Below are 23,857 nucleotides of genomic sequence, written 5' to 3' on the forward strand. Positions count from 1 at the left end.
CACGATTAAAAACAAAATTAGACCAGTTGGCACGGCAACTCTGCTTATGAGATATTTTAAAATTTTGTACAGAATCACATTTAATTACGAAATAAATTACCATTGCAGATTTTCCCAAAGACAAATGCTACAAGTTAAATCACTATAGCCTGGCCAAGTGTTATACATTGTGCATTCATGTGCAAACTTCATATTATGTCCAATTCACTTGTGAAAAGTGTGGACGCAATACTTTGTGTATCATATAATGAAGCATTTTAGCGACATGAATCAATTTAAAACCAATTTAGGATAAAAAAAAAACTAATCTTTTGTAGGTTTTCTGAACACGTATTCTCTAATGCTGTATTGTATTTCAAAGTACTGTATTTATCAAATGGCTTGGGATATTTCAGAGGTATGAAGCCTAAGTTCTACTTATTTGCTTGTGTGTCGTACACCGGAAATAGCAGATCTACAAGCTCAACGTGTCACAGAAACACACATTGTGCGCTTGTAGAATTTCCAGTGCGATACGCAATCAAGTATAATTCAGGCCTTACAGAAGCAAGACATTTGAAGACAGGAAACCTACAGCCTGAATAACACAGACAAGAACACAATTTCAACCCTGCAAATAAAAAAAGGCTTTAAAAGGAAATTTAATACAAATCAGCTGATGCAGTGAATAGACAAAAAAAGCAGCAGACATTGCTAAAATCTTCCGTGTCAGTTGAAGAGCACGATAAAATGGAAATTCGGACACTATTGGTTCCATCAACCGAAAAGCGTTTGACAAGTGGCTGTGTCCACTCAAGTTTTGTTTATAAAATACTAACACTGTGAATTCTCCCAAATGAAGTCATTTAAAAAAAATAAAAGGACGGATAGATGGAGATCAAACATTTTGAGGATCCTAAGGCCTGTTTGAAATTGGCAGCTGAAGAATAAAGGTTATTGTTCTTTCAGACAAACATTTTTCTCTTTCTACCTCTTTTTCCTAACGGAGGTTTGTACCCAGGCAAAAAACCCTCCACATACTTCTACCTTCTACACAGAACACCCCAACATCATAGCGGTGTCACTGCGCTTGGGCTCTTGCAGTGCTGAGTTCCAAAATCATAGCACCTTCCCCTGGCGAGTACATAGAGGGTTTAAGGCAACTTCAAAGTCAATTTTCTGCATTGCCGCTTGTGTAATGTAACCATTATATCTCATCTCTCTCACGCACTATCACTCACACGCTCCCTCCCTCCCTCCCTTTCTGTTATCCGTGTCAGAAGCATGACTGCCGTCATCCTTGCTATGGGAAGTTTTGACAGTTTGTTGACCGGTTGTGTGTTTTCCCTCTGCCTGTCATTAGGGTTCTCAGTCTCTTCAGTGTTTTTTTTTGTTTTTGTTTTGTTATTTTAATAAACACACATGCCCCACTCTGGCTCTCAGTGTTCATACAGAGTTTCAGGTCGGTGTTTCTCGCTGCTTTCTGCTGCTGCAGGACAGTGTCTCATGTGGCCTTCTCTTTCTGGTTGCAGTTGTTGTCCGTTGGCGAGTGGTTACTGACGATGTGCTCCGCCTCTAGGTTGTTGGCCTGTAGGCCGTCCTTCTGTTGGCCGTCCTGTTGCTGATTGGCCCGCTGCTGTCTCGATCTGACGGGTAGAGCCAGCACCAGAACCAGACATAGCAGATGTATGCAGTAGTACCACGACCTGGATGCAAAGGAGACATGTGTAACTGTCTACATTTGAAGAGATATACAGTAGCTGGTGTTTCACCCACTGTGAATTCATAAAATGTGCATGGTGCAGTCTGAGTTTTGTAGCAATACTAGTTAGAAGAATGGAACCATTTGTCATTCATATGGGATAGGAGAATTATACTCGTTATCTGAGGTGAACTTTCCCCCCCCACAATAAATAAATACATAATGTCATAATGTCTTTCTTTCTTTCAATAAAATATTTTTGTATTATATGAATAAACAGGCTGTCGGTTCTTTTTCACTCCGAGTCTGTCGTTGCACAAAGGACTACGCATCCCAGAAAGCTGAGCTCCCAGCCTGCCAGAAACGAACAAGTTCACTTCCCACTACCCGTAGCTCCACCCGTTCCCCTCACACAGTCAATAACCTCGCGTCACCATCTGTGTTACAAAATTGCCGTGTGAACCGGTCTAGGGTGGATGATATCGTTACGTCATGTTGTAGTCATTCTTTTGTAGTCATCAGGCAGGAACCATCAAACTGGAACTTCCTTTCCCTCAAACCGGAAGAATAACAATAAAAGCGTGACTCGTTCTCTTGTAGCCTGCGGCTTTTATTGAGAAAAATGTGTTTGAGGGAAATTAAGTTCCAGATTGATGGTTCCTGCCTGATGATTACAAAACAATGACTACAACATGACGTAACGATATCATCCACTCCCGACCGAATCATAAACCCGAAAAGGAATGCTGCCCAGGCTACACGGTCATTCAACCCACTTACAATATTACAGGACAGGACATTATTACAGGACAAAATAAATTAGCTTAAAGTTACGCGAGGCTGTTTGTTGATGGATATAAATCCTCCACTGTCCTCTGTGAAGACTATCGCTTCCTTCTCTCACCACCCTCTTTCTTTAATGAGTCTGGATTTATAAGTGCGTTTTATATCATCTCTGCAGTGACCAATGGCTGCTTTAATGGGAGGCCTTCTACGTACAGTATGACACCCAGCCGTCATGGGCCTTCATTTCACCGGCTCCGTTAAAACCCTCTTTTATTTTATTTCCTTCTCGTGAATCCTCATCATCCTCTGCTCATTAAACTGTCTTGTTAACAGTTTAGAGGCTAACCAGGGGTGCCAGCATGGTGCTAGTATTCCAACCCTAGCTGTGTGAGCTGTAGGTTTTATTTGGGCATTTGACATTAAAATTATTATTTATAAAGCACTGGGTAAAATGTGAGAGTGAGAGTAAATGTTCCTAGCGCCACCAGTGCACCCCAAGCCAACGCTCAGGACCACGGAACCTCATATTTAATGTGACTCGACAGAGATACAGTATTAAGTTATAATATTCTCTATTGCAGTGGGCCCCAAACCTTTTAGCCTGTGATCCAAAAGAGAAATTGTATGTCTCCCCGGGACCCAAACAAGTGAAAATAGCAGATCTACAAGCTCACAACTTGGCACGAAGCAACATCTTTATCCTATTCTGAGCACAAAAACCACTAATAACCGCGTGTGCACCGAGGATTGGGATGTAGGCTGTTTCTACCATGGGAAGCCTATGGAGGCTGGCGACGGTAGCTAAAAAAAGGTATTTTGAAATATTTCTTTAATCAAATCTCATGTTTCTCGGTGATGGCCAAGATGGTATAAATAACTTTCCACGAGATATCTCGTGGATGGCCTTGAATCTTGATTTCATTCACCCGTTTTATTCCCATCTCTACTCGTCCGTCCGAACACAGCTGCTTCTGATTACAGAACTACTCAGTTTTTAATCCCATTCAAGACTCATTTGAAACTTAATCATCACGCTAAAATATGTATCTGAAAACTTTATAGGTTAGAAATAAGCCATGAGCTTTGCTGCCCGTTTCTCTGTGACTTTGTAAACAATCTGCATGAGCATGTAGCAGAGCTACGTCCCATAGCCTGGAGGGATGCAACGAGTAAAAACGACGAAATAAAATGCCTGCATTTTTCATTGCACTAGGTCTTTAACTGTTGCTCTACAACACAGTAGTCATTCATTAGTTGGGAACCCGTTTTGGTGTTAGCATCATGTTATGCTTTAGCTATTGAAAAATAGCAGATCTACAAGCTCATAGCGCGCCACCGAGTGGCGCGCTACGAGCTTGTAGGTCTGCTATTTTTTGAAAAATCGAAGAACGACTGACATTTTTAGAATCTGATCTCAGGTCAGAATGGGTTCATCAGACCAGTGTGTGTCCAGTGGAAACCTCGTGTGAATCTGATCTCAGGTCAGAATGGGATAAACATTGTACCTGTAGAACTTCAGCGAGGGTCCCACTCCCAGCAGGACGAATGGCACCACTGTATAGCTGATGGCGACCTGAGTCCCCGCCCATGTGATGACATCATATATGCGCTTGTGTGACTCCGAGTCCTGGAAGTGTGGTCTGATGTTGTGTCTTAACTGGAAAACAAACAAGGAAAAAATGTAATACACAGACTCTATTGTACATTTAGAGTTCATAAGCAACAGGAAACAAGTTCTATATCACTATGAATAGCTCTCACAAGTGGGCAATGATGAGTTTCTCCTTCTCACGTGTCTCAAAGGCAGATTGCCGTTTTCCCCCCCTTTGCCTGTCTTATTGCATGGCCTCCCACTTTCAATTTCTCTCTATCTTGCTCTTAAAAGAACTACACAGAGATCCAACACAGACAGGAACTGTAAGGGCAGCGGACAAAGTGTTATGGTTTAACTGGGACAGCGGCCACTGTGTGCGCACTGTCTCTCTCGCACGCGCGCACGCACGCACACACACACACACACACACACACACACACACACACACACACACAACTGTGCCGCTGTTGGAGTCATCAACCTTTCTAATTAGCCATCAGCGTGTGTCCTTAATACCAGGCTGTCTATCACCATGTCATTGTGCAGGACTCTACTGTCCATATACTCTAGTGCAGAGGTTCCCAACCACTGGTACGTGTACCACTAGTGGTACTTGAGCCCCCCTCTTGTGGTACATAGAGGAGTCGACCAAAAAAGAAGGAAAAAAATAAAAAGGTGGAAGGAAATATTAATATTAATACAGGTCGTTCTTCTGACCAAGCAATTGGTTGAAATAGGCTCTCCGGCCATGCTGAAATGAGCATGACAGCACACCTAGCAGTTAATAGACGATTTGAGTACGGACTATTCATCAGAAATATTATCAGTTGTGCTGATTAGAATGGAACCAAAACTAAACAATTCAAAGAATAAATTGATTTCCTCACAAATAGAACCCAGAGGGTGAGGGTGAATGGGAAGCTTCATCCACCGGCTCACCCCAAGGTTGTGTCCTTCCCCCCACAATTACATATCCTGTACAGTCTGTACACTAATGATTGCAGAAGTCAACATGCCGACAGACGTACACGACATTATTACATTTACTGATGATTGTTAGTCTTTTGGGTGTTAGTGAGGTCAGCCATGGCCCAGTTGTGGATGACTTTGTCTCTTGGTGTGAAGACATGCGCATCGATTTCAGACAATGTCCAGCAGCTCCTCAGAGTATAGTGTCATGAATGGCCAGTCAGTGGATTTGGTAACCACTTATAAATATCTTGGGTCCATTATTGATAACGGTCTGAAATTTGACTCCAATACTGAAATGGTGTGTAAGAAAGGTCAGCAGCACCTCTTCTGTAAACTGAATAGCCCAATTTGGGACATGCAAATAAACTTGACCTCGACCCTTGTTGGCGTTTATATTTTGCGATGATGTGTGTAGTCACAACATGCTATGGCCCAGCTGGCCTTGTGCGTGTCTCGTGTGTGTACTACAGTACTCACTGCACGTGCAGCCATAGTCATGGCGATCCCAGTGAGGAAGGTCAGGTAGTATCCAGGGTACACCCCATGCCACATGGCTGACAGGATGAAGGTGGCTGCGGTGGGGTTGATGGGACAGCGCTCATAGCATACCCTGGAGAGAGAGAGAGAGAGAGAGAGAGAGATGTGGTACAAATCTAGGATCAGATTACACAGCTTACATGTTAAAATCCTTAAAGGAGTAAGTAGTTCACCCCAACCCAACCCCCGAAATGCATAGAAAACTGTGTATTTTACCACAGTTATACCTATAACACACAATCATCTATCATCCATCTATTTTATTTATTAATTATTCTTTAGTTTTGAGCCACAAGATTTGTATCTTGTACAGGGCTTATATTAAGCATCAATAATAACATCAGTTGTCTGCTTTTCTGTGAAAGCCCTAACAAATGCTTCCTTTGAAGTTAACATATTTGGATTTTACCAGAAAGATAACGGCATAAATCACACAGTGATTTCAACAATTGTCAGTCACTTGGCATAGGCTAGCAGCACACAGCAATGCATGCATTGTCAGGGAGCGTGTTTTTGTTTTATTTGCGTTTCTTGTTGAGCCACGTTGTGTCTTGAAATGAGCAGGGAATTTATATTTTACGGCCTATATCCCACACAAGGTGGCACATCTGCCTAGGACAGGTGGGAGACATGGCGTCTTTCTTCAGATGCTACGAGAGAAATAACAAACTGACTGTCTCCCGTTCTTCACCGTTTGTTCAGTTTAAAAAATATAATACATTTACTGAGCTACACCACTGGACGCTGGTGCATGATTTGAACAACAGTGGTCAACGGATCAACTCATTGCGTTTCATGCAGTAGATGAATTCCCCATTTGTACTAGCTACTAAAAAATGATCAACATATACCTGCAAATTTCCTCCTGGTGTGTGGGGGGGGGGTTTCAGACCGGGGGAGATGGGAGAGGGAGGGGCTGTTCAGCTCTGAGCAGGGCACTATGGAGACGCACAAGTTGCAGGAGGGACGCATGCAAAAAGCGGTCTGACTCGGAGATTTTTCTTTTTTGAATTATGAAATGGTGTTGGTTTGGTGGCGGTGTGACAGTTGTACCGGTAGTTAGTAGCGTAGTGTTTCAAATAGTAAGTAATATAAGCACTTTAATTTGAAATATCTTTGAAATTTGGGATTTTTTGCATGTTTGGTGGGGCAGTCGGGGCATTTAGGGGGGCACTGCCCCCCCGTGCCCATGCCTATATCCGGCCCTGCAGAAGATCGTCCATATGCGATGGCCAGAAACCATCAGTAAGAATGAACACACCCTACGGAAGCCTGCAAGTACCATCATGAGACAAGCACTAACATGGAACCCACAGGGCAAGCGGAAGAAAAGGGGTCGCCCCAGATTAGAAACACCTGGCGCAGAGACCTGGAGGCAGACATCAAGACCATGAAGACGACCTGGAACCAGCTGGAGAGAACAGTTCAAGACAGAGATGCCTGGAGATCGCTTGTTGACGGCCTATGCCGTCAACAAGCGTAACTAGTAAGTAAGTAGGTAAGTAGTCCTTTAAGTCTGTAGTGTGTGGACATGTTCGATTTAGTGGAGGGCAGTGTAATTCTACAGGCAGCGCACTATTAAATGTTGATTAGATGGAGTTTGGGTTGAATATTGTATCACGTGCGACCCATTGGTATTATTAGCGTACACTCGCTCTGCCACATGGCCCCAGCGGTATGAACACCACCACAGCCCTAGTTTTTGGTTTGGCACTGTATACAAAGTGAAATATTCAGTGTCAGAAATGCTCCCTAGACTGAAGCAGGTTTATATAATGGAAGAAATGACCGCAAGGTTACAATAAAAAATTGACAGTTTCATACTTCTGTGATATTGTATTTGGGTGTTTCAATATTATGTGTAGAGGTTGTTGGGTCTGGAAAAGTGTTGTGTAGTGGTTGTTGTGTCTGAAAAAAAATGCTTTTATGTATGTATTGTGAGTCATGTCTCAAGCTCTTCTCCTCATGCCTAACTCAACTTGGAAAATGCTGAACTATAGTTATATCAAGCTGTTTTTCTGTTTTTTTTTTCTTTTCTTTTCTTTTCATGTACTGTATTTTTTGTTTTCATGGATATGTTTTATTGTTGTTTGACTGTTCATTATTATTATTTGGTGTAAAAAAAAAAAAGAAACTTTTGAATAAAAACAAAGAAGAAATGCTCCCTGGTGCAAATGGATGAAATAAAACCGTTACCTTTTTAGCCAAAGAGCTGTCTGGATATTCCAGTTGTCCAGGAACATCTTGAAACTGGTGGCAAACTGTAATTGAAACCCCAAGGAAAATAAAATTGGCATGTATTTTTAAACACGTTGATCGGAATTATGACAGGACTGGATGAAATGATCCTGACCTCAATATCCAGAATTCTGAGATTTGATACCAAGTCCCATCGGGGGGAGCCGTCTTTATTGTAGCCATTGAAGCCAAATCCTGCTGCGTTGTTGATGGCATCAGCTGCGTAAATACAGGACGGATGTTTTAGAGTAGTACAACATCTTGAGTGATAAGTAGGGATATCTGATGATAATACAGTTGACTATGTTTGGAGACAGAGATTTGGGAACACATAAAAAACTGTCTCCACTATGGAGGCATGTTATTCATCATGTATACACTAGAGGGAGGTGTAACACAATTTAACCACGGAAGGAAAATCCTTCCCATTTCACCTCAGAATAAGCACTGTTAACTGTCAGATTTTCAATGCCTAATTTAGTACAAAAAAAGGAACATTTGGACTATGAAACGCTAACATGGAAAAGTCACAATGTCGTGCAGCTAAATTATCAATATTCTAATGCCAGCCAAAGTGAATCAAACTCTTTATAAAATTCACATCAACCATAACCCAGCCTATTAAAACCTCTAAACTTCATAATCTAATTTTGAGAAATGGTCATGAAATCTATATCCGAAATAAAGCATAATTTTAAATGAAACCCTATTACAACCTCTTCAAACTTAGGCGTCACTCTGAATTGCACGACTGGCTGCTCCGCTGTCTGAATCTGTGATTTGGTTTGCTCCAAACAAACAGAGCTGTGCCGCAGGCTGTCATGTCCAGGTGCTACCCTCATTCTACACGTTTTGGATTGGGAAATACACTGAAGTGTATGTGGTATTCTTCTGAATGAAAACTGAAAAGCCTGGATTTGTAAGCATTTTAACAATGACGGCATTACGAAGTCATTGTAAAATGCAATGGCTGTTGTGGGCTTCTTTAATATTCTGGACTCGACGTGCATCGACTGTAGTGTACAGTATGTGTAACAAAACAAGGTTATGACGATCATGTTTACTTAATACTTACACACAGAATTAATTAGTGTTCTTTAGAACGGTGGTTTTAAACCTTTTTCGTATCAAGGCCCATTATTTATTCAGCATTTGAGCCACGGACCATTTGACGATATTTAGCCTTTTATCCGTTGGATAAGAAGATTTGGTCCACAATTACGTGCTGTATTGCTGTGGCACCATAGGAGAGACAAATAACAATTATTCTACATTCTCTAATTGTGTAGACGTCTTGTAAATTAATGAATGCAGAGATTTAACAATAATTTAACTCTTATTAAGCGTAAACTGAAACCAAATATAGCACTGATTACAATCCGTTTTAACCAGATTGTAACCACTATACCTTCAAGTTACTACTTTACAGTGTGGAAGCAAATGTACAAAAGACTACAGGGGCAGCGGTGGCTCAGGGGTAGAGTGCCTGGATGGGAACCGCAAGGTTGCCAGTTCGAACCCGGGCTCCCCCAGAGTCACTGTCGAAGTGTCCTTGAGCAAGACACCGAACCCCTAATTGCTCCCGATGTGCTAGTTGGTGCCTTGCATGGTTTCCGCTGCCATCGGTGTGTGAATGGGTGAATGTAATGCACAATCTATGTAAAGCGCCTTGGATAAAGGCGCTATATAAATGCACCATTTACCATTTTTACAACACAGACACCATGACAGGCTATCAAAAATAAAAGTGATTTGACTTACTTGACTTACTTACTACATACTTTAAATGCTTAGTATGGGGCATAAAGTGTGTTCATAAAACAGAAATATCGGGTATTGGGTAAGACTGACGTTATGCATCTACAGTATCTTTCACTGCTTCGTCTCAACCACCGCAGTGGATATTTTGACATTATTCTTTTTATTTTTTATGTTGCCACTACTGTTGGAGCAGCCATAAACTACACAGGTTCATCCCGATGTTCTGGGCATCTTTTGTAATGTTAATGTTCGTAAAAAGCAGGTAAAAGAGTAACGTTTGAGGCAGACCAACATCAGTCACTCTACAGTTCACTGTAGTAGAAGAGGTGCAGGTTTACCCCGCAGCTATGTCGGCTGTGCCTACAGGAAATACGTAAGCTACGACCATGAGACCCGTTTCTGAATTCGTCTATAGACAATTTCAACAAACCAACATGTGTGTAAGAAATTTAAAACAAAAACAGTAATATTGAAAAAGGCCATGAGGACATTCTTTGCAGGCTAGCTAACAGCTGGTTGTCTGATGGTTTGGGTCATTTCCCAGGGCAATGGTTACAAAGAGAAGTTTACAACAGTTCAGAACAGCTGTGTTATTGTTCACAGCAGTGGTTCTCAAAGTGGGGTCCGGGGACTCCCAGGGGTCCTTGAGGGGGTTCCAGGGGCCACCAGCAAAATTAGCTACAACAGCATAGTTTAACCACTTCAAACCGTTTTTATGCTATTCGAAAATAGCTGATCTACAACTTTGCAACACATTCCGGTGCAACGTGTTGTGAGCTTCTAAATCTGCTATTTTCAACACCAGTTTTGAATACTTTTGAAAAACTAATCTGACACAAATCTGGCACTGACAAAATATTTTCAGAACTACATTTGGGGTCCTTGTCATTCAAAAATAACCACACGTTTGAAGTGAGGAGCGCTCTCTCATACATCATCTCATTCTGGCCAATCACAATTTCCATCCTCACTTTTATCTTCAATGTTTGCGTTTACACAAACCCAGAAAGCTGGGCATAGGAGGGGCTAGCGGCCCTCAAAAATGTTTACAGCCTGGAAGCGTCCACAGTACGTGCGATAGATGCTGCCATTCACACCGTCTCAGACTCACCTAACGTCCAGACAAAGTAGTACTTGGGTCTCAGCGCCAGCATGGCCACGTAGAGGTAGATGACCTGCAGATGGAAGGGCGTGGATGAAATGAAGCCGTCGTCTATGGAGCGCTCCACTGGGATCACCGTGCACAGAACCAGGTACACGGCCAACGAGATGGCACATGTGCACAGCTTGGATATCACATCATTCTGGAGGACAGACAGACGGAGAGAGAGGGAGAGAGAGAGTATTTAAAGTTCAGGAGGGTGTGATTATATAACTATCCGTTGTGCTACACAGTAAAATACTCAGTGTTAATCTATGATCCATTTGTAACTCTGAGTCTATAATTATGACCAAATTGACCTGTATTTGTACACTCTCAGATAAAAATTACAATTTAGGATTATACAATGTATTTTTAGAATGAAGCCACACGGCCACATTTTTCCACATATTCTCATATTCTGAGCTAGAGATCAAGTTAATTTGTTATGATCTGATGAAGACAGACAGACAGTGAGCAACACGGGTTCTCCCCAAGGCATCGTGCCGTCACCCTTCCTGTTCACCGTCTACACCTCTGACTTCCGTTACAACTCTAAGACCCGTCACGTCACCTCCAGAAGTTCTCCACTGACACAGCTGTCGTCAGCTGCCTCACAAGTGACCACGACATCGAGGTGAGGAACTTCTTGAGGTGGAGTGAGGTGAACATCATCCGTTCAACGCCAGCAAGACCAAGTAGATGGTTGTGGATTATCGCAAGAGCAAAAGGGTCCCTAGTGTCATTCACAGGGAGGAGGTGGAGTTTGTGGATACTAGCTACGAGTTCCTGGGTGTGCACTTCAATAAACAATTAGACTGGACTGAATACTCTGATGGTCTCTACAACTCTACAACTACAACAAGGGCCGGAGTACATTGTTCTTTCTGAGGAGGAGGCAGAGGTATGTGTAACAGGTGCTGCAGATGTTCTATCAGTCTGTAATGGCTACTAGCGCTCTCGTCTTTGCGATTGCATGCTGGGGTGGGGTTTAGATTAATGCCGGGGACACAAGCAACCTGAACGGGCTGGTCAGGAAAGCTAGCTCCATCGTGGGGACTAGCCTGAAGATAGATTCATTCTCCCCCAGGGGACAACCAGCCGTCTGCGAGACTGTCCTTTGTGCCAAAAAGAAGATGTATAACGAGGATCATGTCGGTCACCCATCCCGCTCGGGACTCATTTCTGGATAACAAGCAGCCCAGTACGGTGTTCTCGGTGTTCTCTGTACTGTACCAGTGTTGTGCTATGCTAGCACTGCCAAAGATGTATAGTGTTGTATATTGAATGCTGCAATCTCATTTATGTACAGAATTAATTTCTTTGATGATAAACATTTCTTGTTGCCTTGAATATGATGTCTTTCCATAATTTCATCTACTGTACTTTTGTTTCTCCTTGTCCTGTAACCTGTTCTTAACAGCTGTAGCTGTGCTGCAGCTGTGCTGTGCCTGAATTCCCCCTGTGGGATCAATAAAGGTCTTATCTTATCTTGGACAGACAGATTACGATAGTTTTGCATTCGCAGCTCAGCAAACAAACAAAGAAAGTATAAACGTCAACGTAAAAAGGGAGGATTACCGTATTGCGACCTGAGGCCGATTCTAAAATGTTGTGAAAAGAATAGTCCAGAAACACAGAGGTGTTATGTTTTTTTTTAATCTGTAATTCAGTTCAGCTGACTCAAATCTGAATTAAGTCCTTTGATCCATTTTTTGTAATGTTATTTGGTTTTTCTCAGCAGTGGTGAGAAGTAACTAATACATTTACTCATGTACTTTTTTTTTGTGCTTAATACTTTACTCCACTACATCTCAGAGGCAAATATTGTACTTTTTACTCCACTGCAATTATTTAACTATTTTAATTACAAATTCCTTTGTCAATTTAGATCATTTTCACAAAACATACTTTATTTACTCATAATGAGTAAGCCTACTTTTTCTTGTTTTCTTGTATATTTTCATTATTTTGATGCCAGGAATTTTGAATACAGGATGTTCACTTGTTTGCAGAGAGAATTATTAAAACAGACGGAGGATTAAAGGGGTTCACTACATTGGCTCCATTAACCCATTCTGACCTGAGATCAGATTCATACGAGGTTTCCACCGGACACACACTGGTCTGATTAACCCATTCTGACCTGAGATCAGATTCTAAAAATGTCAGTCGTTCTTTGATTTTTCAAAAAATAGCAGACCTACAAGCTCGTAGCGTGCCACTCGGTGGCGCGCTATGAGCTTGTAGATCTGCTATTTTTCAATAGCTAAAGCATAACATGATGCTAACACCAAAATGGGTTCCCGTTCAGAATGGGTTATTTAACTATTTTAATTACAAATTCCTTTGTCAATTTAGATCATTTTCACAAAACATACTTTATTTACTCATAATGAGTAAGCCTACTTTTTCTTGTTTTCTTGTATATTTTCATTATTTTGATGCCAGGAATTTTGAATACAGGATGCATGTTCACTTGTTTGTAGAGAGAATTATTAAAACAGACGGAGGATTAACCCATTCTGAACGGGAACCCATTTTGGTGTTAGCATCATGTTATGCTTTAGCTATTGAAAAATAGCAGATCTACAAGCTCATAGCGCGCCACCGAGTGGCGCGCTACGAGCTTGTAGGTCTGCTATTTTTTGAAAAATCTAAGAACGACTGACATTTTTAGAATCTGATCTCAGGTCAGAATGGGTTAATCAGACCAGTGTGTGTCCAGTGGAAACCTCGTATGAATCTGATCTCAGGTCAGAATGGGTTAAAGGGGTTCACTACATTGGCTCCATTAAAACCCTCTCTCTCTCTGGGAAGACAAATAAAAACTAATAGCCTGGCAATAATACAACACAACTGTGAAGAGGAACAAACTAATTATAATCACCCTGCGCCGTAGGGGAGCTTTTAGTTTTGATAGGTTTGTCACAAAGTTTACCCAAGCATGCACTTAACCCATTCTGACCTGAGATCAGATTCATACGAGGTTTCCACTGGGACACACACTGGTCTGATGAACCCATTCTGACCTGAGATCAGATTCTAAAAATGTCAGTCGCTCTTCGATTTTTCAAAAATAGCAGACCTACAAGCTCGTAGCGCGCCACTCGGTGGCGCGCTATGAGCTTGTAGATCTGCTATTTTTCAATAGCTAAAGCATAACATGATGCCAACACAAAAATGGGTTCCCGTTCAGAATGGGTTAAAGGCTAACGGGATACCCTAAAGCCCCTATTTGTGCTCTTCAAAGTATATAAATTACAGTATAATATATACATTGCTCGGGAGTTTAATTTGTAAAAGGAAAATAATAAGTTTGTGCAAATGATCATTCCCTTCCAGCATAAACTAATTTATCCTACTGTAACTAAATGTTTATAGATATCCCCAAATTAAATAATTTACAGCTTACCCAATAAAAAGAACTAAAGCCGTTCATCAGAATAGTCAATATAGTTGATTATAAAAAACATTGATTAGCCCATTCTGACCGGGAACCCATTTTGGTGTTTAGCACCATGTTATGCTTTAGCTATTGAAAAATAGCAGATCTACAAGCTCATAGCGCGCCACCGAGTGGCGCGCTACGAGCTTGTAGGTCTGCTATTTTTGAAAAATCGAAGAACGACTGACATTTTTTAAATCTGATCTCAGGTCAGAATGGGTTAATCAAACCAGTGTGTGTCCAGTGGGAAACCTCGTATGAATCTGATCTCAGGTCAGAATGGGTTAGGCTACAACGTTTCCTGTGTCGATTCGTTATAAGAAAGGGGGAAAAAAAGAAAGAAAAGAAAAAACATAATAGCGCGCCACTCGGTGGCAGTCAGTTATTGGGCAGTCATTGCATGGCAGTGTGCCACTCGGTGGCAGTCAGTTATTGGGCAGTCATTGCATGGCAGTGTGTATAGTACCTTGGGCGAGGGCTCGCTGTGCTTGTGGCTGTGCTTGCCGTTTTCCTTGCCGTTGACCTCCAGGTGGCGCGGCTGGTAACCACTGCCTTCTATGAAGGCCATGTAGTCCTTGTAGGAGCAGCTGGGCCCCGCCAGGATGCCCATGAAGTTACAGTTGTAACTCAGGTACTCCAACAGGTTGGGCATCCGCCTGGAACAAAACACAAGAGTATAGGGGTGTTCAGTCAACTGATTTAATCCATAATAATACACGAAAAATGAGGGGGGGAGGGGGGGGAATGCAATTAATTAATTAGTAAAACAGTTTCTATTCTGGGCCGGTCATTATAGGGAAAAAAAAACATTTCAACAAATTTCAACAACGACTGCAGTTATACAATGTACATTATTTCCCATTATATGGAGATCCCTAATGTCATCAGTATATGGCCATTTACAGTATGGGCAGGCATTTTGTGTCCATATGGAGCCAACTGATTTGTTTGCGGATGCCATAGCCTCGGGAACCCAGGCTTTTATTTTCGTTCAGCTACGGCTCAAAAAAATGACAGTCTGGGGGAATGTGAGATATTTCCTGGTCTAGGAGTGGGAGTGAACTTTTCTGGTGGTTCTGGACAACCGCTGCCTATCAGATCGAGTCCACGATCGGGTCACATGCAACGTGCGTGTCGGTCTAGGATCTACAAGCTAGATCTGCTATTTTCAATATTGAAAATAGAACACTGTGGTGTGACAACATAAAATAGGGCTTAAGTGGTTGATTGATTTATTAATCTCTAGATGATTCAATGAATAATAATAAAAATTATATATATATATATATATATATATATATATATATAATAATCGATAGTTGCAGCCCGAATGAGCAGGTCCACAAGGAAACTCTTAGTTCTTGAACTGTAAACTGTTAAATAAAATGTCTGTTTGGAATAAGAAACAGGGACATGATTATCGTTATTGTTCTATTCAATGCCGTATTCTATCCATCCTAGGAAACAACGCGAAGCATCACAGCGCATTGTGAGCTTGTAGATCTGCTTTAAAAAAGAAAAATGCTGTCCCTGGCACCCCGTTAAATCAGCGTTCTGTGGCATCGATTACATCGATTTGGGGGTTCTTTCTTGACATGAAAATGTTTGAGAACCATTGCTCTAGGTAGATTGGGAGGTTATGATGCTTTTATGTCCATCTTGTATGAAGACAGCGCTCATGTTGTCCTGAGCCGGTGGAGTGGCTCTGCCCTGCCAAAATATGTAACCTTCTGGAAGGCCCTAGTGAACCATCTAAACACGGCTATCTCAGAGCTAGCTACTGTAGCTAATCTCACAACAAACCATGGAATTTCTGTTTTTTATAAAACATGGGAGTTTAACTAGCGTTAACACCTTATAGGGCCATATGCGCCGCTTGGCTAGCTCCACTGATGATCCAGAGAGATTCATTACAGTCCACAACTCCCATTCTCTACTGCCATGGAAAAAATACATTTACCTCGTCGACTTCTACAAATGTTCCCCGGAATTTACAGCACAAGTTATGCAGATTGTTTACTTTCATTTCATGCCGCAGTTCTACTATTCTCTCTATTAAAACACCTTCCTGTCAGCTCACCAATCACAAGCACATTTTATTTTTTATTGCCACATAAGATAGGCACATAAGAATTGGTCTCTGACAATTATTTTTGTAGCAATTATTCTATCGACTAGTACGACTACTATAATAATATGTTTTCTTTTTTATATCAACAAATTGAACATTTTTAAATAATGGACTAAATTGATTAGTCTGATTAACCACTTAAGACCTCTTGTATTCTTCGTAGTACAACGGTGTCACGCAAAATAGACGATCTACAACATCACAATGAGTCACATCGTGAGCTTGTAGATCAGCTATTTTCACAATTTATGAACTTCACTTGTAATGACAAGGAAAATATATATTGATATTTCTATCACCCAATTTATTTAATCTTTATTTATACAGGTGAAATCCTATTGAGATACAAGATCTCCTTTATGAGGGAGTCCTGTTCAGGGTAGCAGCAGTACAAACAGTTACAACTTACAAAACAAACATTCACATAAAAACCAAGCATTTAAAATACTTTAAAGGGACACTTCACCCTTTTTGCAAAAAAATATATGTTAATGACGTTTAGAAGCTTTAGATCACTTTCCTGGGGGTATTTATGTGTGTAATATGTGGTTTTAGATATTTTAGATTGTAGCAGTGAGCCTGTTGTCTCTGATGTCATGGACACTGGTCTCACTACCTTCCTGGACTACAATTCCCATAATTCTTTGGTGCACTGCTCCTCCTTGTGGATAGGGGGGAGAGCTGTCTTACTGAGACAACATGTAGTCCAGGAAGGAAGTGAGCCCAGTGTCCATGACATCAGAGACAACAGGCTCACTGCTACAATCTAAAATATCTAAAACCACATATTACACACATAAAGACCCCCAGGAAAGTGTTCTAAATCTTCTAAACGTCATTAACATATATGTTTTTGCAAAAAGGGTGAAGTGTCCCTTTAATAAAGAGTGCAGAAATGTCATAATAAAAAAATAGAGCGCCAATAGAAGCACACAGTAAAACCATTACCAAAAGAAGCAGGTCAGTGACCGACCTAGTCTGCCGTGAAAACAGACGGTAAACGTTCAAGACCTAAAGCGCAAACCACAGCAAAGGGTTGAGACGGGGACGAGACGGTTGTAACGTCCTGCATGCACGTACTCCTCGCAACCATTTGGTTGCAAAGCTTCATATCAGTGAATCCAAACTGCAGGGCACCTGCCGGCTCTTATGCAAACTGTAGTTAACTAGAATTTCGTGCGCGCTACGCGCGCACTCATCCCAGAGCGACTTTGCCACGCACTATGGGAAGAAATAAATGGCGGGAGTTGACTCCACATGTAGTAACGAATGGGTTATTGGAAATGTACCATTGTTTTGTCCTGAATATTTCCACAGCCTAAGTACTAAAGGATTGTGACTGTGGGACAGACATACAGTCTGACATACAATAGGCTACACGTGTGCACAGTGAATAAACAATGACCTATATGCCCAGAGTTCTTAAATTAACATAGTTGGATTTTAACAGAAAGACAATGCCATAAATCAGTCAAAGTAAGTGACAGACTCAACAGTAGCACACAGCATGCAAGGCAGCGATGCATGCATGCAAACATGTTTGTCCAGCTGAGATTTAGTGTCTCCATCTCTCTGTGGAAGAGGTTGCACATGACCTGTACGGCCACACTGAGGCGCTCCAACACAAACACAGACACAAAACAACACCACGCTGTTTGTCCAGTTGACCCAAATCAACACCAATACCTAGCCTGTTTGTCCAAAACACAGTATCTGCTGGCCACGTGTCTACTTCGCCACAACCTAATGTTAGTAACAAATGTAGGGGAGAGCCGCCAAGGTTGTAACGCTTCACGGTTGTAACATGGACGTTATATCTTGATTGGTCAACGCCACCATGACGCCATCGCGTCAGTATGTGTACAGCAACGTACTCTACGTGGCCAGGAGTTTGAAGTTTGAAGTGTTTACCTTCAAAATGCGTCTAATTTTACACCTGGAGTATATGTGTGGTACAATTTTTGTCTTTGGTGTTGGTGAATAAAAATCCACATGGATGTGTTCATGCTTATGTTCTTCATTAGTTTGCATCGTGTTTAGACGGAATTCACGTTCATTCTGGTCTGTAAGCAACTGCAAAGAAAACTTGCAAAAGCGGGTCATTTGTAACATGTGTTACAAATGGTCCGCTTCCATTCAATGCCATTATATGTAATATTTACATATTTGACATATTGGCCAATATTATATGTTCTGAAATGGTATTGTATCGTGTAGTGTATTCTGAAATTAGTTTAGGGTTGTATAACGTTGTACAACTCAATCAATCAAACGTTTGTTTAATCAATGTATTGCCCCATTGAAAAAAAAGAAATGGCCAAACTGGTACTGGTACACCCGATACTATTTAATATTTCCCTTATGTTTGATACATTTTCTTATCACATCCATGGTATGAAAACAATGCTAAGGAGTTGCTTCAATGAAATGTAATTGCTTTAAGCTGAGAACGATATGTTTAATGGTGTTTTTTAGCGTTGTTACATTTATCATGCATGCCGTTACAATTGATCCGATATGCGCAGCAAATGTAACACTGAAACAGCGTCCACGTTCGGTTGAATAACTCCCGACCTGTTTTATCAAAAAAATAACTTGAAGTGGTTTATGGTAGCTGACATGTGTAGGTCCGTTGCCTGAAAATATTACATGTGTAGCTAAACGGATCTCTGAGTAAAAGAATGAAACGTGCAAAATGTTACATCCTTGGCGGCTCTCCCCTATTAGTTTACTCACAGCACAGCACCGTCACTCCTGTCAGTTATTTCGTCCTAATAACTTGAAGTGGTTTATGGTAGCTGACATGTGTAGGTCCGTTGCCTGGAAATATGACATGTGTAGCTAAAGGGATCTCTGAGTAAAAAAATGGAACGTGCAAAATATGTTCTAAAATTGTATTGTATTGTGTAGTGTATTCTAAAATTAGTTTAGGGTTGTATAACGTTGTACAACTCAATCAATCAAACGTTTGTTTAATCAATGTATTGCCCCATTGAAAAAAAAGAAATGGCCAAACTGGTACACCCGATGCTATTTAATATTTCCCTTATGTTTGATACATTATCTTATCACATCCATGGTATGAAAACAATGCTAAGGAGTTGCTTCAATGAAATGTAATAGCTTTAAGCTGAAAACGATATGTTTAATGGTGTTTTTTAGCGTTGTTACATTTATCATGCATGCCGTTACAATTATTCCGATATGCGCAGCAAATGTAACACTGAAACAGCGTCCACGTTCGGTTTAATAACTCCCGAGCTGTTGTGTGTATTGCGTGGTTAAAAGGCCGTGTGTTTGTGTTGTAAACAACTCATGTTATGTCTGCGCACACTGTATGTTGCTATGGCTGCTGACGTTAGCATGTGTGCTATCAGGCAAAAGCTGAGATAGATATGCAACTACTACTGGGGAAAATGCCATACAAAACACAACACCTAATTTCGGAATGTTATTGTGACCTATTGAGCACAATCAGACCATCATGATTTGCTTGCTGGACCTATAATTAATTTATTAGCATTAAATGTCCACTCGCCCATCCAAAAGAAAAGCAAGATGGCTGCGACAGATTGTGAGCGCGACGGACTACGGAGGCCAGGAGGAACAGAGCTGGTGACGTAAGAGGCAGGCAGTGTTGCCAGGTTTGCGAATTGTAAGCGAGTTGCAGTGTATGCAAGTAGCGTGGTTAAATTCCTTGTTTCTCGGCGTGTTGTGGCACCCGTTTATCTGCTGGCTCGATCGTGATTTTCATAAAAGTAATATTTGCAGAGTAACTAAGAAACTTGAACGGCTAAAAAATAGGCTATGTCAGTTCGGGGAGGGTGGCGAATTTATTTTGCATATAGAGATGTGTGGTGAAAGTGTGGTTCGGTCGGAGATAGAGCATGAAGAATGAGTATGGGTACACCTTTTCACTTGTATATATGATGGTTTGATGCCAAATGAAAACCACTCAACTCTGGCATACAATACAAGGTGCAATGGTGAGCGAGACAGTGTGACAAACTTCAGGGCACTGTGACACGACATGTTTACCCAGTACAAGCATTTTGGCAGAGTGGCAACGCATGCTAAATCAGATCACCATAATCCAGTAAGGCAAAGAATGTAGCATTTTCTTATGCATTGCATTTTTATAGCGCTTTTCCAAGTGATCAAAGCGCTTTACAATGGTTCATTCATTCATACATTGGGAGGTGAAGCGGCGAACAGTCGACGTTCAGCGTCCTCACTTCACACATTCACACACCAATGGTGGCGAGCTCACACCAACCGACTCATTGGAGGCAATGTAGGGTTCAGTCACAGTGTCTTGCCCAAGGGACACTTCGACATGTGGACAGGAGGAGCCGGGATTCGAACCGCCGACCCAGGGATCATTGGACGACCTGCTCTTCCTCCTGAGCCACAGCCGCCCACAATTAGGCCACAATTAATTGGATAGTACACTTTCATTTCCTACTGCAGTTCCAATTATTATTATTATTTTATTTCGTATTAGTGTGATTAACTGTTGCACTACTAGAAGGCAGTATGAACTATATGATGGCATCAGAGTGTTTGAGAAACACTAATCGATTTGATCATTTATATAAATAAATAAATTCATAATCCATTCCTATTTTGGGCAAATGTAAATTGGCTATTTTAACTATATTGCATGACACCATTGGGCGACGAAGCGTAAAACAGGGTGCTTAATCAAATTGTTGACATCTTACAAATAAATGCTATATTTAAAAAGCACGTACAGCCTGTACTGTACTTTGACCAATAAACTAATCATCTCTTCACGAGAGACTATTAGTCATTCCCGTCAAGTTTCATGTGAACCTGCCCAGTGCCCATCCATTCCAGAGATGTTTTGTTCACAGACAGAGACAGACATCACTGCGGGGCAAGCCAGCTGATGAGGAACCTCATCAGATGAGGAACCTCATCAGCTGGCACACTGATAAAACGCTGGATAGTCTCTCAGTTTATCATGTAGAAATAATTTAAATGTACTCTTGCCACTGTGGTGTCGATCCTGTACCTTCGTTTTCATGAACCTCAAGTGTAACCACTTTCAACCTGGCATCCCATTTTGGGTATGTCGTTTCATTCTAGGATTGATTTTTAAATGATTGTACTTGTTTATAAAGCTCTCGATGGTCTCGCACCTAGTTCCTATACCTACATGTCTGCCTAAATATGTCCCAAACGGCCCCCCTAAGTTCGCGTGGCAAAAAAGAAATACGGGGAAGCAGCTTTTTGCTTCTAGGGGCCGACGGCGTGGAACAAACTCCCACTGTACCTTCGACAGGCAGCCTCTGTAGACATTTTTAAAGCACAGCTCAAGACCCTCTTCTACACTCTTGCTTTTAATTGATATTTTTTTGTTATTCATGTATACTCACTGTATATTGCATTACTGCTATTATTTTTTTATGTTTATGCTTTGCTTTGCTTTTTTCTTTCTCCATTGCTCTGTAAAGCACTTTGAGCTGCATTTCATGTCATGAAAGGTGCTATACAAATAAAGTTTTATTATTATTATGTGTGTGTGTGTGTGTGTGTGTGTGTGTGTGTGTGTGTGTGTGTGTGTGTGTGTGTGTGTGTGTGTGTGTGTGTGTGTGCGTGTGTGTGAGAGATATATTTTTGCAGATATATTTTTGTAATAGTGCTTAACAGCCGTTTCACTTTCTAATTGAAAATAAACCGTCATCTGGGGCAGTAAAAACATACCTGAGTCACATACCTGACTGCTAGGTATTTCTGACTTGGGGTCAGTTGCTCCTCCTTCTTGGCCATTCCTAATGAGAAACACAACAAAACATCTCATGAAGAAATGTAAATTGACACACAGACACAGACACAGACACACACACACACACACACACACACACAAAATGAATGCTCTTTGAGAGCTGTTTTGAAGGAGGCTAGGGAGTCACATTTCTTAACGGCTGTTGGTTGGGCATTCCACATTTTAGTGGCATAGGAGCAAAATAAACGTAACCCCTTTGTTAGAGCCAAGTCTGTACTTACTGGCTGCACCACCAGAAACCCCAGAATTGTGTTTAATTTGAGAGATGGGTGCAAAGCATAGACTGTAAAAAATATGGACAAAGCGTTCCCCGGGTCTAACGTGAACGTAAAATGAAGCCTGAAATCCCTTGCACTGTAAGTCGCCATCTTTTGAGCCCAGTTTGGCCATTGGCTGGCCCAGACAACGAGGCGGGACTTCCCCCCTTCTTCTTCGTTGGTTTTTATTTTGACTCGAGTGGGTGGGGAATCCCGTTCATGAACTGTAACGGTAGCCACGCCCCTCAGAACATGCACGACTTTATGGTCATTTCTTTTATAAATGGGGCCATCATTTTCCAAAAAGAATATTATGACATTAGAAATGAGACTTTAAACTAGTGACTGGAAGCGAAAAGTATTCATGACCATGTTTATTAAGGTAATACAGTCTACTCTAGGTGAAGTTGGGCCCAAATACATGGACTTCTATGGGGCTATGGGTTTTTTTGAGCCCAATGATAGCGCCACAACAGGCCATTATATGAACTTTCATTTCCTTAGTGGCTTCACAAAAAATCTGTCTGACTGCCCCCCTGGTGCAAAGAAGACTACAGATTGTCTTAAAGCAGGAAATACTTGACCTGAGTTAACAATGGTGGACTGAGGAACAGGAACACAAGAACATGCATCAACCCGCTAGGAGATAGAAATCAACCTTTCATCATGGGGACAAGAACACTATTTTGGTCACCATGCACCGACATAGCAACATATGCTAATCATAAAACTGTTTGGATTCAGAAGATGTTTCTAGAATCGATCGGGTCTCAGGTCTTAACGGGCTAATGTTCCGAGTCATATTATTCACGTACATTACATAAGTCTCTCTCTCTCACTCTCTCTCTGCCTCTATGCGGACTCAGCTGGACCGTGCAGTGCATGTTTGGTGCCACGGTTTTACAGAACGTCATTGTTCATCAATGTGGACGCTCACATAATCATCGTTACCGTTACAGTGCTCGATGTGAACGGCCCTATAGCCAGTGGAAATCAACAAGCACTCAGCAATAACAATAAGAGACCAGGGACAAAGCCAGGGCAAAATGAACCCGGCGATCAGAGGTCATCTCCATAGCAGCACACAGGGGTTGGGGTAAAATAATGAACGTGTGAGACTGTGCGATGCGATATGTGTTATTACTGGGTCCCTCCGGCAGAGTTAGCTAAGGACAGGGGGGATGGGGGAAGGGCTGCTGTTACATAACCTCATTAGAACCCATCATTTAACACTGAGAGGAATGTTTACTGCTCACAGGCCAGGACCGAAGCACAGCTGGAGAGCCGTGCGACAAATCATATCTGCAGGCATGGAAACATATCGTCACCGTCGGGCAGAAAGCTTTATACTGTATCTCCATATTGTGTTATGCTTCGTCATAAATTAATGCGCTACTTAGTCGTAGAAGAGGGAAGAGGAGCAACAATAGCCGGTCTACAAGCTCACGACGCATCGCGACACCACACGCTCTAGTCTGGGGGTGATTTGAGACATTTGG

The 23,857-nt window shown here is 41.6% G+C and overlaps 1 protein-coding gene across 1 annotated transcript in view; it reads right to left on the bottom strand.

Annotated features, from left to right (window-relative positions):
* Window positions 1–621: 621 nt before the first annotated feature.
* Window positions 622–23,857, bottom strand: part of mboat2a (membrane bound O-acyltransferase domain containing 2a) — an 80,490-nt gene continuing 57,254 nt past the window's right edge. Inside the window, exons 6-13 of the mRNA XM_080784480.1 lie at window positions 22,033–22,087; window positions 14,625–14,814; window positions 10,681–10,873; window positions 7,924–8,027; window positions 7,767–7,831; window positions 5,511–5,643; window positions 3,973–4,124; window positions 622–1,685 (exon numbers count right to left, since the gene is read on the bottom strand). Coding sequence (XP_080640606.1) covers window positions 1,484–1,685; window positions 3,973–4,124; window positions 5,511–5,643; window positions 7,767–7,831; window positions 7,924–8,027; window positions 10,681–10,873; window positions 14,625–14,814; window positions 22,033–22,087 — 1,094 coding nt within the window. The 3' untranslated portion in view covers window positions 622–1,483. The remainder of the gene's footprint in view (window positions 1,686–3,972; window positions 4,125–5,510; window positions 5,644–7,766; window positions 7,832–7,923; window positions 8,028–10,680; window positions 10,874–14,624; window positions 14,815–22,032; window positions 22,088–23,857) is intronic.

Source organism: Protomyctophum bolini (assembly GCF_963924005.1).
Source record: "Protomyctophum bolini genome assembly, chromosome: 15".
NCBI classification, from domain to species: Eukaryota; Metazoa; Chordata; class Actinopteri; order Myctophiformes; family Myctophidae; genus Protomyctophum; species Protomyctophum bolini.